The 14,201-nt window shown below is 41.7% G+C and overlaps 1 protein-coding gene across 10 annotated transcripts in view; it reads right to left on the bottom strand.

The window, feature by feature from the left end:
• Positions 1 to 14,201, bottom strand: part of POC1B (POC1 centriolar protein B) — a 168,736-nt gene that overhangs the window by 134,260 nt on the left and 20,275 nt on the right. For all 10 annotated transcript variants that reach the window (XR_014712062.1, XM_084631161.1, XM_084631160.1 and 7 more), the window contains 2 exons: positions 4,510 to 4,643; positions 3,452 to 3,520 (listed from right to left, as the gene is read on the bottom strand). Coding sequence is in view for 9 of the 10 variants with exons in the window: in XM_084631161.1 (XP_084487287.1) it covers positions 3,452 to 3,520; positions 4,510 to 4,643 (203 nt within the window). In the remaining variant the exon portion in view is untranslated. The remainder of the gene's footprint in view (positions 1 to 3,451; positions 3,521 to 4,509; positions 4,644 to 14,201) is intronic.

Below are 14,201 nucleotides of genomic sequence, written 5' to 3'. Positions count from 1 at the left end.
ACAGCAAGACTTTATACATTTTAGAAAGCAATAGCCAACATGATATGGAGTATATTACTATGGAAAATCTTCACAAAAATGCCATGTAATAACAATACCCCCAAAATCAAAAAGCATGTGTTATGCAGGATTCTCTTGCATTAAATTAAGTTCTCCCTTAAAAACTGAAAATATCTACGATGCAGTGACTTATGCAAAAGTTAAAAAATATTAAGAACAAGAGATGCCAATACTATACCATATAATAGCTTGAAGACAGCTATAAAGAAAACATACTGGGGGGAGAGAGAGGGAAGTAGGATTTCAAGATAATGTACAAAAGCAGCACTCTATCATGCTCCTTAAGCATTTTGGAAGGAAGGAAGGAAAAAATTCAAAAACAAATTCAAATTAACCTCTATATAGACTGGAAATGTAAGCAAGTGACAGCTGATTGAGTTTTATCTATTCCATGTAATCTGACAAAATCCACTTCATAATAAATTCTGGAGCACATTTTTGGTCTAATGTTTTTACATAAAGTAGCTTTTTCAACAGATGCCAAATGTTACTACATTTGTAACTAGAGCAAAGGCATTACTACAAGGAAATCTGTGTCCTTTATGTCCATTATCTGTGCAACTAACTGTAGCTATTTACTAAAGTCTTAATTACCTCAAGACATCCCCTAAAATGAATACATTTAGTGTAGAGATAAGAGAAGGACTTTAGCAGTTCCATAAAGTTGAGTTGAGATTTCAACTTAGACCAGGAATTAAACTCTTCTAACAATTATAGAGGGGTCACTGGCTGGCCAGTGCGCCCTTCCATTGCTGAGCATAGCTTAGCAGTCACTTTGTCTCTGGTGCCCCATCCTTGCTCACTCTGAGCCTGAGGTGGCTTGCTCCCCTTTTCATGACTCAGCCCTCTGATCAGGTCATCTATAGTCCTATCCCTTCCAGGGTAATAAAGACTCCAATAAACCAGAAGTCTATTGACTTGGAAGCCTCACTGTAGGGTTGATAACTTTGGAGGATCAGTGGGGGAACCCAGGCCTTCCCTCTTGTCTGGGTTCTGGCCCAAGGACTCTATGAAGCAGCTAGAGTGCTTCTATAGACTCCCTGCTGTTTCTCTGTGCTACTTCCTGCTGTCTGGTTGATGCTGGCTGATGCAAGAGTGCTGCATGCTGCCAGAGAGCCCCAGGGGACTCTCCCTTTGAGTTCTCTGGCTGCATGCAGCCCCTTGCACCATGAGCCTTCTCCAACTGTTTGGGAAGTCTCTTTAAATTTCTTTTCTTTTTCCATGGAGTTCTCCTCCCTGTTCTCTTCTCTTTTATTCTGGAGGCTCTTCTCTCCAAGAACAGCCATTTATCTCAGCTGTTGGTGGTCAGCTTAGTCATAGCTCTGGAAGTAACCGTTCTGCCCATTCACCCCTTCCTGGCTGTTACAGTGGAGGATTTATATCCCCCTCACTGAATACTATATCCTTTGGAGAACAGCACTTATTCTTTTTAGTAAGAAACACGCTTCTCAGAATTTCCACGTAAATCTGTTAGTTTATGAATTATAATTTTACAATGATCCCTTTAAGAATTTTTTGCTAACTCTGTTTTGGCTCCTTAATGCAAATAAAATTCCTATCAGACTTCAGATCTGAAGTCTGACTCACTTTTCATGTGCAGCAAAATGTAAGGTATAGGCTACTTTAAATTTTTTTTAATATTTTTAACCATTTCTACTTACTTTGAAATAATGGAGTATTTTTGTCGTTGAATAAACGCTCAAGAAACTGTAAAAGTTTCTATCCCTCATGGTTGTGAAGAGCTAATAGTGCCAAGAGCTGCAAAGTACCCTATTTATCTTCTTGAAGTGTGGATAAACAAAGCGGTGTGTTCCTTGACAGGTAAATTCCTAAGAACTTTTTGCCTTTTGAGGACTATTAAGCTTACCATAGCAGTTTCACTATTCCATTATTTGGTGTACTCTTTTTCACCTCCAAACTGCAGTCTTTAATTAGCACATAGTAAAGTGAAAAGCATTTGCATGAGTTTGGTAAGATTTCCTCCTTTTATGCTCAGATATTTTAATTGTTACATCTAGCTTCATTTTCATAATTTAAATTTATCCACCACGTCTTTTTGCAAGTCTTCTACATCTCAAGTTTCAATCTTTTTTGCTAGCAAAATCCTCCAGCAACAATATCCTTGCTTCAGTTTGAGGTTTTTCTCTCCAATATTTGCCAGTCTTTTGATTGCTGTTGCAGATTCATTGTCATGTCAGCTGTTCTTTTTCCTTTGAGTTCCCTTAACTCATTTCTAGGAAACGTGCCACATGAAGCAACATCTCTGGTACTTTGCATCTGATTGTACTTGAGGAGTCAGACAGTGGTGTCTTCTTTCTAATACCAGCCGCGTTTTTAGTTTGAACTTTATTCCTTCAAGCTGTGTTTTCTATTAGTTGTTGAGTAAAATTCCACCCTTTTTTTTCCCCCAACAAAATATGAAACATGTTTGTAGTACACTCCGGGGAGTTAACTTCCACAAAGCTGTTCTCTGCACCTACATCATGGGCTCCCAAAACATATTTTGTTGTTTTTTGTTGCCACATAATACTGAGGATGCATTTTACAGACTAAAGTTCTAATCCAAGTGGTAGATTATTTCTATCTTCCTTAATTGTGCCCCTTTATTCTTTCTCTATGTAAAGACCTGGAGAAGCAGCTCTAAGACCAGACATGGCAGAATTTCATAGTGACCAGATTTACCCACAGTGGCAATCTACTGCACCCATAGTCAGGATAAGGATTAATGATATGACTCGGTGGTTTAATAATTATTAAACTGATATTCTGCATGAAATCTAGTGTGTTTGCTAATTTAAACTGGCAGAACAATCTAAACAGATTTTGCCCTATCTCAGCCCAAATTTTCTAATATCTTATTAATTTGTGCACTAAGACTAGGTACCTTCCTCTAATTAGAAGGGGTAATGTAGCAAACAGAGCATGTATGTGGATAGGATAGGATACATCTTTTGTGCATCATCAAAATAATCCTCTTTAGCCAAAGCACACTAGTAACAGCAAATTGCTTTCCTGCTGTGCACTTCTGAATTGAAGAGATTTGTTTGAATTACTGTATTATGATCCACATTTGTTTCCCTGAACTTGAATCATTACTCGTGGTGTCTCTTATGATATGGGACTCCTAAAATACAAATGGAGTTTTTTACTGTAATACTCAGTTGGAACTGGTGAATGTAAAAATGTAATTTTATTGCACAAAACAAAAATAGTATAAGATATCACAAATTAAACATATATAAGCCTACCTAGAAACAATTACTAAAAACATGCAAAATGGATCAAATAAGTCCACTGTAATTCTTATGGTTTCCGAACACTAACTCATTCACTCACTATAATAAATACTGGAAGAATTGTTTTATATAGAACATGAAGTTTTTAAACAAACCTGTGCATCAGCTCCACCTGATGCAAATTTTTCCCCACCTTTGGAAAAGGCCACAGAAAGCACAGGTCCCTGTAAAATTAAAAGAAAGTTCAGTCATGTGCTAAAATTTTTTTCTATTAGTCTCTCTCTTTACATTGAAATACAGAGAGCCATCTCTTGTTCAACAGAATTCCAACAACTTTCTAATGCTAATGAATAAGATAAAGTGGATGAAGTAATATTTTTACTGGACCACCTTCTGTTCGTGAAAGAGACAAGCTTTCAAACTTTCTGAAGAGGAAGAGCTCTGTACAGCTTGAAAACTGGTCTCTTTCTCCAACAGAAATTGGTTCACTAAAAGATATTACCTCACCCACATTGTCGCTCCAATATCCTGGGACTAACATGAGTATAACAACACTGCAAACAACTAATGAGAAATAGTCCAACTGCAATGATGATTTCTACAAAATTAAAGTTGAGTGAAAAATGAATACTACAAATCACAGGAAAATATTAGGTCATGATTATTGGCGTATTACTTATTGTTCTAAACATAATCTTTCCTATATCTATTTTACTTTATATTTACTTTACTATATATTTGATATTTTTATCATAAATAATTCAATCAGAAAGTGGGGCTTGCTGCATATTAGGGAGGAAGAGAAAAGGAAAGTGGTGATAGGAGGTTCCTGTTAAGATTACCACACACTCCACCATTAACTACAGAAGGTTTATACAGCACATGTACTTATCTAGCAGATGATTAGTTATTCACATGAAAATTATTGAACATTGCCCTCTTGATTTCAGATATTCAGTATGAAAACAGTTACCCAGCATTAAGCACATTGACTGTCACTTAAGGTTATGCAATTTCTGTCAACTTGTGACCAGCCACATTACTGCAAGACTTTGTTTTTCCATTGAAAATGTCATGCATTGGCAAATAACTGCCATCATTAGTGCACCATGTAAGTGTATTATTTTTCCTCTAATGAAGTCATTAAACATATCAATATGATAAAATCTACTCACATTTCAGTTAAAAAAGAACTACTACAGTACTGCTATACCTTGTGTCCATGAAGCGTATATATAAGTCTTCCTTCTAAGAGATCCATAATTTTAAGGGTACCATCAGTAGAGGCAGTGATGATATAGTTACCAGAAGGATGGAATGATACACAATTAACTCCTGCTCTGTGAACTAATTCACAAGAGACAAAATTCAGACATTGAAACTATTGGAAGTAAAATCGACATTTCCTGTAGTAGTTGCTTTCTAGTGCCCAAAACAATAATCAACTCCCAATATTACTGGGAGAAAAGAAAAACAAATGTAAAAGAAAGCAGTTACCCAGTTCCATGCTAATACACCAGAAAAATTATAAAACGAAGAAAAATTGTGAGATGTTAAAGTAATTAATGCTTTTATTGAAATAAAGGATGCAGACTTGTTTGCTTTCCAGTTACCAGGGGGAATTAATTTAAAATTGATAAAGATATTAATTTAACAAAGAAAAAATATCCAAGTATAATTGCAGTTTATAGTAATCATAATCCATTGATTACAAAAAAGCATTTATGGTGTATGAGGAGATTTGTTGACATGTATTAAATTTATAAAGAGACAAAGAATTCAGACACTAACATATAGCACAGAGGTTCTCAAACGGGGGGTCGTGACCCCCCAGGGGATCACAAGGTTATTACGTGGGGGGTCGTGAGCTGTCAGTCTCCACTGCCAATCCTGCTTTGCCTCCAGCATCTATAATTGTGTTAAATATATATTTAAAAAGTGTTTTGAATTTATAAAGGGGGGGAGGAGTGTCTACACACATAGGCTTGCTGTGTGAAAGGGGTCACCAATACAAAAGTTTGAGAACCACTAATATAGCATGTTAAAAATCATGATATTAAAGAGTTTGACAAACCAAAAAATATAAAGCAATTCAAAGCAAAGACTATTCTCTGTGATTAATTTCATACTGTTAAATCTAAACTCCTTATGATCATGTACCAGTGAGTGTGTTTTCTGGTACCTAGACCCAATAACATGAGCTTAGGATGAAAAGCAAGCCTTAGCATTGAATGTCCCATCTTTTATTGGCCAAACTCAGATGGGTAAGCTGACTTTCACAGCATGTGGCTTTTTAAAATAAAACAAATATGAATTCTTAAGATTATAGCAACTTCTCAGAGGCTGTAAAATTAAAGGACAGTTTCAAAGGGACCAACTTGAAATACGTTGCAGTTTTTTAACTCAAATGGCATTCTTCTGAAAGCTAAAAATGTTGACAAAAAGTAATATTGAGTCACTAAAACATATAGAAAAGACATATTTAATAAATATTAAATGTTTACATTGTTTTCTGTATTGTCAGTTTCTGTTCTTGGAGAAGAGGGACTGAGTCACATTAATCACACTGTCACATCCTGATGTAGCAAAATACTTCAGCACAGAGCTAACTTCAGTGGGACTATGCACAGGCTTGAAGTTAAACATATGCTTAAACATGTGCTTCACTGGATCAGGGCCCTAGTCAATCAGGTCCGGATCTTCTGAGGTGCAGAGCACATTCATCTCCTATTGACTTTCCTTGGATCCTAGGGACTTTAAACTAACTGCATCAGGACAATCAGCACATTGTAAGACCTGCCCATTACTGAGTGGCAACAGGCACTGAATGGAGCCCATCCTCCTATTCGGTCATAAGGATGGTGTCCCAGGCATAAAAAACAGATTAAGAATCTCCTTTCCTTGCCCCAATAAACAAACAAAGTATTACACTAACTACAGCTCTTTTTAATCATTTTTAAAACGTGGCTATTTAGTGGAATATATTAGTCTTTGCTACAAGCTAAGGGCTTGGAGAATTTCAATATACAAATGGGTAGCAGCTATTTTTAATAGTTACAAAAACAGAAAAAAAGTGGTTTAATACGAAACTCCACTCCCCCCAAAATGTCTTTGGGCAGTCATGCCACTATAAAAAGTTCAAAATGATTATTTTTAAGGAAAAATTGTTTTTGGAGGAAGAGAGGGAGATGTCTATATCTTAGCTGTTTTCTAAACATTTGAAAATAGATTTGGGGCATGTCTACACTACAAAGTTAAGTCAACTTAAATGTAAGTCGACACCCAGCCACCGCAGTAAATAAGTCAGTCGGTTGTTTCCATGGAGTGTGTCCTCACTAGCAACACTTGCACTGATGCACAGAGTAGTGCATCACGGGTAACTAGCCCACAGTTTAACTAGCTGCAGAGGGGTTGGGAAGGGCTTGCAACATCTCATGGGACCAAAACATTGTCACAGGGAGGAATGGGAACATGGCTTTGGCCTCCCATGATGCAGTTTCCTCCATCCCTCCTCTGATATCAGGGGCAAACAACCCATATTTTCTTGTATCTTTTTTTGAAACCCTGGCTTTGCCACACGTATGCAATAGCCCGAGAAGTAGGGACCCTGCTCAGCTGTGCACTCTTGTTGCGAGCATTACAAACACCTTGTGCCTTATCCTGCAGTATTTCCAGAGCTGAGACAGGAGCCACAGCGCGGAACACTGCAATGTCATTCAAGCAGCTCAGCTGAAAACCATTGAAAGAAACAATTCCTGGTTGCTTCTGGTAGTCACGCAGCAGCTGAACATAAGTGGAACACCGTTTCTGGTCCTGGGAAACAAGAACTGACTGGTGGGATGACATTGTTATGCGGCTATGAGATGATACGCAATCGCTACAGAACTTTCAAATGCGAAAGTCCACTTTCCAGGAATTTTGTGCAGAGCTTTCCCCAGCCCTGAAAAGCAGCAACACCAAAATGAGACATGCTCTGACCGTGAAGAAGTGAGTGGTGATCGCTCCGTGGAAGCTTACAACGCCAGACTGCTACTGGTCAGTGGGGAATCAATTCAGTGTTGCTAAATCCTCTGTGGGAGCTGTTGTGATCCAAGTGTGCAGCGCCATTAATCAACTTCTGCTAAGAAGGGTCATGACTGTGGGCAATGTGCAGGACATAGTGGATGGCTTTGCCATGGTGGGGCGATAGACGGAATGCATATCCTTATCTTGGCACCAGACCACTTAGCTAAAGAGTATATAAACCGTTAGGGATACTTTTCAATGGTGTTGCAAGTGTGGGTGGATCACAGGGGCCGTGTGACCATCATCAACATGGGATGGTCAGGAAAGGTGCATGACGTGTGCATCTATAGGAACACAAGTCTGTTCAGAAAGATGCAAACAGGAACTTTCTTTCCAGATTACAAAATAACTATGGATGACATTGAAATGCTAATACTGATCCTGGAAGACCCAGCCTACCCCTTGCTCCTATGGTTCATGAAGCCATACAGTGGTCACGTGGAGCAGTAAGGAATGGTTCAACAATAGGCAGAGCAAGTGCAGGCTGGTGGTGGAATGTGCCTTTGGCCATTTAAAGGGTTGCTGACACAGTCTGCTTACTAGGTTAGACCTCAGTGAAAGCAATATCCCTATTATTATCACTGCCTCCTGTGAGCTCCATAATATACCTGTGAGGCAAAGGGAGAGAAGTTTCTGCAGGGGTGGGGCATGGAGACAGATAAGTTCACAGCTAATTTTGAGCACCCAGATACCAGGGCAAGAAGAAGAGCCCAGCAAGGAGCACTGCATCTCCAGGAGGATTTGAAAACCTGCTTCAGTAATGAGCCACAGTAATGTGCACTGCTTATCTGTGTTGTGCCTTCTCATACCATCCCATCAGTTGCATCAGTTTCCCTGTACTCCTCTCCCACTCCCAAGTCCCCACGATTGGAATAAATAAAGAGTATTTCATTCTTGAAACACTGATTTTTATTGCACAAGCATAAAGAAACAAAGACCAGGAATATAATTTAACCTTGGGCAAACAATGTGATAAAATTGGGAGGAAAGAAACCAAGTCAGCTTGTCTGTGAAAGCGCAGTAGTCTTGCCCATCAAAAGTCTTTGTTTGTTCTTTGTACCCTCTCCCAGAGTTGACTGGAAGGGATACTGAACTCCCCCCCCCCCACCCCACCTCCTGGAATGCTTGAGGGAGGGGGATTGGGAACAGGGCGATGCTTGTACGCAGCTTTGCAGAGGCTGCAAAGGGAGTCTAGCCTCAAGCTGTTTTTCTTGAAGCTCAACCAGATGCCTCAACATGTCTGATTGGTCCTTCATAATCAGCAGTATCTCATCCTTCATGCCACCCTCATGCTCCTGGGATGCCCTCCATGTCCTGTTTTTCAGACAATGAAATACTGCAGGATCTTAGCACCATGTCAGCAGTCCCAGAGGCATTCATTAACTCACTGAACATGTCACCGCGTATGTAGCGGGGCAGTTACCCCACTCCGGAAAAACAAGGAGAAAAGGTAGGCTGATTGGGAAGGCAGCGACAGCTGGGGCCATGCCCAATTAGGAGACAGCTGGCCCTATCAAAAGGCTGTGAGCCAGGAGCTGGGTCAGTGTCTCTCTAGCTTTGGAGAGAGATGGACCTAGCTGCCTGAAGGAGCAAAGAGTACCGTGGACAGAGCAGTGCTGGGGAAGGGGCAGGCTGAGCTGGGGAGCTCAGGCCTGGCCACCTCCCAGGCTGCAGACTGACAGGAAGGCCTAGAGAAGTACTGTGCTGTAGGGAAAGGCAGCAATTCCAAACCCCGCTTGCCAGTGATGAGTGGCCATTACACTGCAGTCTGCCCTACTGAACAGGGGCTAGATAATGACTGGCAATAATGACTGAGGCAAGGTGGGCTTAGAGGGTTAGGGGTTCCCCTGGGAGGGGAGACCCACAGAGTGGGGGTACTGCTGGTGCAGAACCCCAGGGTAAGGGGCAACGGGATCCAGGAGGGACACGGATGTCTGAGGCAGGTGAGCCACTGGCCAGCAGAGGGTGCGCCGAGCTGGAATTGAGCTAATTCCCAGGGCAACCAGCAGGAGGCGCCACACAGATGAGTCTTGCTTCGCTATAGTGTGTTCTTTTTTTCCTCCTCCTAATCTGTGAAAGCCTCTCTGCTAGTGTGGAGGATGTGCTGAAGGGCAAGCTTCCACTGTAAGGCACACAAAGCACAAGGCAACCATTGTCAGTGCATACCCTGGATCTAGTGCAAGGTTGCTATTTAAAAATCACTCCTCTTATTACACTCAAATGCAAGCCAGAACAGAATCTGAATCCCTAGCTATTCAATGAACTGACTTGCTGTTCCACCCATGGTGAGTACAGCTCAGGGGCATGGGCATGGGCACAGGCCTTGTGCTGCAACTTGTGGGAAACCCACATCGGGAGCACATGTAGACCATGCCCCTTAGCAATATGGATGTTGCTTTGAGACCAGGGACCCGTGTTAAGCCTCCCAAATTGCGGTCTTTGTCCAAGGTGATGGGGCAGAGGTTTGTGGCCACAAGAGAGCACAGAAGCCCACTCCTCACTTCTCTTAATGCTGCTGGTAATAGTCACCCTGGACTTGCAGAATGTAAGGTCAGTGCCGCTCCCTGCCAACAAAACCACCAGCATGTTAAAGAAAATGTGGTTGAGGAACCCAGAAGTCACCATGGGTGGTAGATCACATGCTCTAATATTTGTGGTATGAGCACTTGTAATGAAAACTTCCACCATCTCCCCGAGGTGACCTTATGTGATATCAATCTCCTGAAGGAAACGGATACTGCAAGTGTCTATAAACGGACCCAGTCCTTACATTGCTATGCTGTGTATCGCAATGCCAGAAGACTTAATACTGGAGTGCCATTCAAAAGTGTTCTACCATGGTAGAACAAATAAGGCAGCCCTCCCCAGACACCTTCTGCAAAGGATTGCAGAGTACTTCCATGAAAGTTTCCTAGAAATCTCCATTGAGGATTCCTGGGTCATCCCTGTGCACACACAGTATTGTCTGGAGGGCACCGTCTGTGTAGCTAGAGCAGCCACTGTGAAGCAGATACCCACTGCACCTCACTTTTTCTTCAGATTAAACAAAATAGAAGAGCATATAAATCCTACAGTTTGATTGGAATTGCATAGTCACCAGAGGTGCCTTCCCTGGCATCATGCTCAGCTACCATGTTGTCCTGTGACTGGCTGGGCCCCAAGGTTAAAAATAGCTCCTGGCTCTCAAGGAGAATGGATCCACTGCTTGCCTGTCTCCCACTCACCTCCTCTTCCTTGTCTAGAACGTCCTCCTTGTTGTTGCCTGAGGTGGCCTGGGACTCAGACTCCTGGGAGGTATCCACGTTGGGTTTGGGGGTAGTAATAGGTTTGCTGCTGAGAATCTCATGCAGCTCATTGTAGAAGCAGCATGTCTGTGATGCAGAACCAGAACAACTCTTTGCCTCCTTTGTCTTCTGATATGCCCCCCAAGTTCTTTGATTTTCATGTGGAACTCCTGTCTGTCCCTGCTGTAGCCCTTCTCTCCCATGCCCCGTGCAGTCTTTGCGTAGATGACTATATTTCTTCGGCTGGATTGGCACTGTGCCCAAACAGACTCTTCTCTCCACTGACCAATAAGATCCACCATCTCCTGTGTACTCCAGGCTGGAGTGTGTTTGGGGCATTGAGTCCCCATGATCAGCTGGGTTGGTGAGCTCTCCACACTGATCAAACAGGAAATGGAAATTCAAAAGTTCCCAGGGCTTTAACAAGGGAGGGACTGTTTCCTGTGTACCTGGCTGCTGTGCAGTGGAGTTGAAAATGATCTCCAGAGCGGTGACAGCAGAGCATCATGGGACACTTCCTGGCCGCCAATTCAGTCAACTTATACAATGCTGTGTCTACACTGCCTCTCTGTTGACCGATCAACATCGAATTAAGCACTACGCCTCTCACGGATGTGGAGTAATTAATTAGATGTTACAGGCGAGTTAGGTCAGAGGAAGGGTCCTGGTAGTTTAGACGCATACATTATTAGGTAGATGTAAGGTGGCTTCCATTGACCTAAGTTTGTAGTGTAGACTAGGCCTTAATGGGAAACTGATATTCTATAAATATTGAATTATGCTATTAATCACAGATGTGTATGTTTTCCTAAAACTTTCATACTGTAACATACTGTACTGAAAATCAAAAGTAGGAAGACAAAGGAAAATAACACCTACCTAATAAGATTAACAGATTGTCACTGTAGACTAGAATGTCTGCAGAGCCACTGCAAAACTGATAACAGCTACAAACATGACTGAGGACCCTTTTTGTTCAGAATATCACCAGCTTAATTATCATGGAGTTTTGCAGTCTGTTACCATGCAATTTTTAAGTTCTCAGCCACTCTGACTTTACTATAACTATATTGCACACTATAATTAGTAAGGCATGGTCTCTTGGCATACAATAAACACTACACCATTGTGACATCAGAGGTAACTCAACCAACTGCCATCCTTACACTACAAAGGTGGTTTTCAACCTTTTTTCATTTGCAGATCCCTAAACATTTTTGAATGGAAGTGCAGATCCCTTTGGAAATTTTAGATATTAATGGCGGACCCCGAAGGGTCTGGGGACCATAGGTTGAAAACCACTGCCTTACAACTAATTTGTACGCAACACTTTAATTGGTTGTATGGGGAAGACTGCACAGAAGGTGGATTACTTGGCCCAACTGCCAGTTTTTCAAAATCTCTTACAGAACAACACAATCAACACACACACAGAGCCCCTCACAGCAGCGCACACTGCTCATTTGCCACCTGCACAAATCGACACAAATCTTCCAGGACTGTCTCTCTCTCTCTCTGTCACTCTGAAGCCTAGCATGTCTGAGACATTGTGAAGTGAAACAGCTAGAACCATGGTTGATGGCTCTTTTTTATTTGGAATATCACCAGGTTCAAGCATCAGTGGGCTGTCAGAACCAGATGGAAGGCTGGAGTCCAAAGGTTCCGTGGTGTTTGGAATGTGACAGTTGATCAGAGAAAGCAGGAGTAACAGCTACATGGGGTAACAAGGAGATGGTTGTCCCACCAACCAGGGGGCTGCTCTGTGTACAAACTTTGGGGAACATATACAAACAGCAACATTGCTCTCTGCAACACAACACATGGAAACAAGAGCCCTTTTTATCAGCTTTTAGGAATTACACCCATGCAACAGGATGAGCTTTCAGCTAATAGTTCTAAATAAAAATTCTGAATAGTATTCCCCCATCATGAATCTGTCTCCTCCCCATATCTCCAGCCTTTCCTAAATTTTTATCTTCTCATGATAGACTAGAACTTGAAATTCAGAATATTATTTCAAAGTAACATGAAAACTACTTGAATGCTAATTTTCATGCCATTTATTTCTCCCACATTCTGCCTTATTTAAATAATAAAATACTTATTTTTTCATAACTATTTTCCAGAGCACTTTTCAAATGTTAACTATTACTTGAAACACCTATATGGAAAGCCAAACACTGAAAGGATAAGTAACTTGTCCAAGACCGGAGAACTACTCAGCGGCATAATTAGCATTAAAAGACAGAAGTCCCATGCTCTAACTCCCAGTTTCACGTTCTAACCACTGGACCACACTTTCTCAGTTAGCTGTTATTAAGCAACATTTCTTATACAGTAACTCCTCACTTAACGTTGTCACGTCGCTGATCTATTAGAGAACATACTCGTTTAAAGTTGCGCAATGCTCCCTTATAATGTCATTTGGCAGCCGCCTGCTTTGTCGACTGCCTGCAGGAAGAGCAGCCTGTTGCAGCTGGCTGGTGGGGGCTTGGAACCAGGGAGGACCTGCAGCCCCCATATCAGGTCCCCTAAGTTCCCTGTGCAGCAGCCGCACAGCAGGCTAACAATTGCTGGGCAGTTCAGGTGTCCCTCCTGCCACTGCTGTGTGCTGCTCCTGCCTTGAAGCTGCTCCTGGGGGTGGGGTGGATAAAAGGGGTGCTAATGTCAGGAAGCCTCCCTCTCCCCCACTCCTGTACCCAGGGATTTCCCTACCCCCCACCCCCCGAATTTTCCCAACACCCACCCTCTCCCCCCAGTTTTGTGAACTAGTTACATGCAGTGTTGCCAATTTAGTGATTGTTTGGACATCTGAATTGAAGTTGAAACATTAATATACACTTTAAAAGCATATAAAGTGTTTGATAAAATACGTGTATCTGAAAAAAATAATAGATTTGAAAAGTGTGAACATAGACTAGTTTCCTTATACAGCTGTTGTTTTTTATGACAGTGTCAGTACATTCATTTCAGGGATGTTGGCCAACCTAATAATTTCAAATTATGATTTGTAATCAAAATTCTACATGAGCTCTCCCTAACAGCTAGTGATGAGGTGGTGGCTGGAGGGAAAAGGCTTTAAGACCAGATTGTATTTACATTCACACCTAATCTATCTAGGTATCCAGCAAACAGAGCTGTGTTGCTCAAGTGATAGATTTTGGCTGGGGTTGGGTTACAAATCACTTGAATGCAGGGGGTAATTAAATGTTGTTGTTCTTATTGTAGGAGTAAAGGGCAGTAGAACTGTACTCAGCCTGTGCTGATTGAGGACATCAAGAGGGTGGGAACATGTGTTTTGCTTGTTGGTCTGCCTGAGTCACAAGTACTTTTTGACCTGCCCCTCTCCACTGTTTAAAGATAGAGCTGATTAGGCTCCATAGATAGTTTCCTGTTCTGTTAAGTACGACTACAGCTGAAATCACTGATAATCAGGTCTAAGTGCTTAGACCTGCTGTGGGACAGTATTTCTGTGGAAGAGACGGCCCAGTCTGCACTAGCAGCAAGGTTCCTCCACTGAGAGCTCAGCTGAAATCACTGCGAGCTGTGTGGAACC

Source organism: Lepidochelys olivacea, assembly GCF_965140295.1.
Source record: "Lepidochelys olivacea isolate rLepOli2 genome assembly, chromosome: 1".
NCBI lineage: Eukaryota > Metazoa > Chordata > Testudines > Cheloniidae > Lepidochelys > Lepidochelys olivacea.
This window is presented reverse-complemented; position numbering and strand designations above follow the sequence as displayed.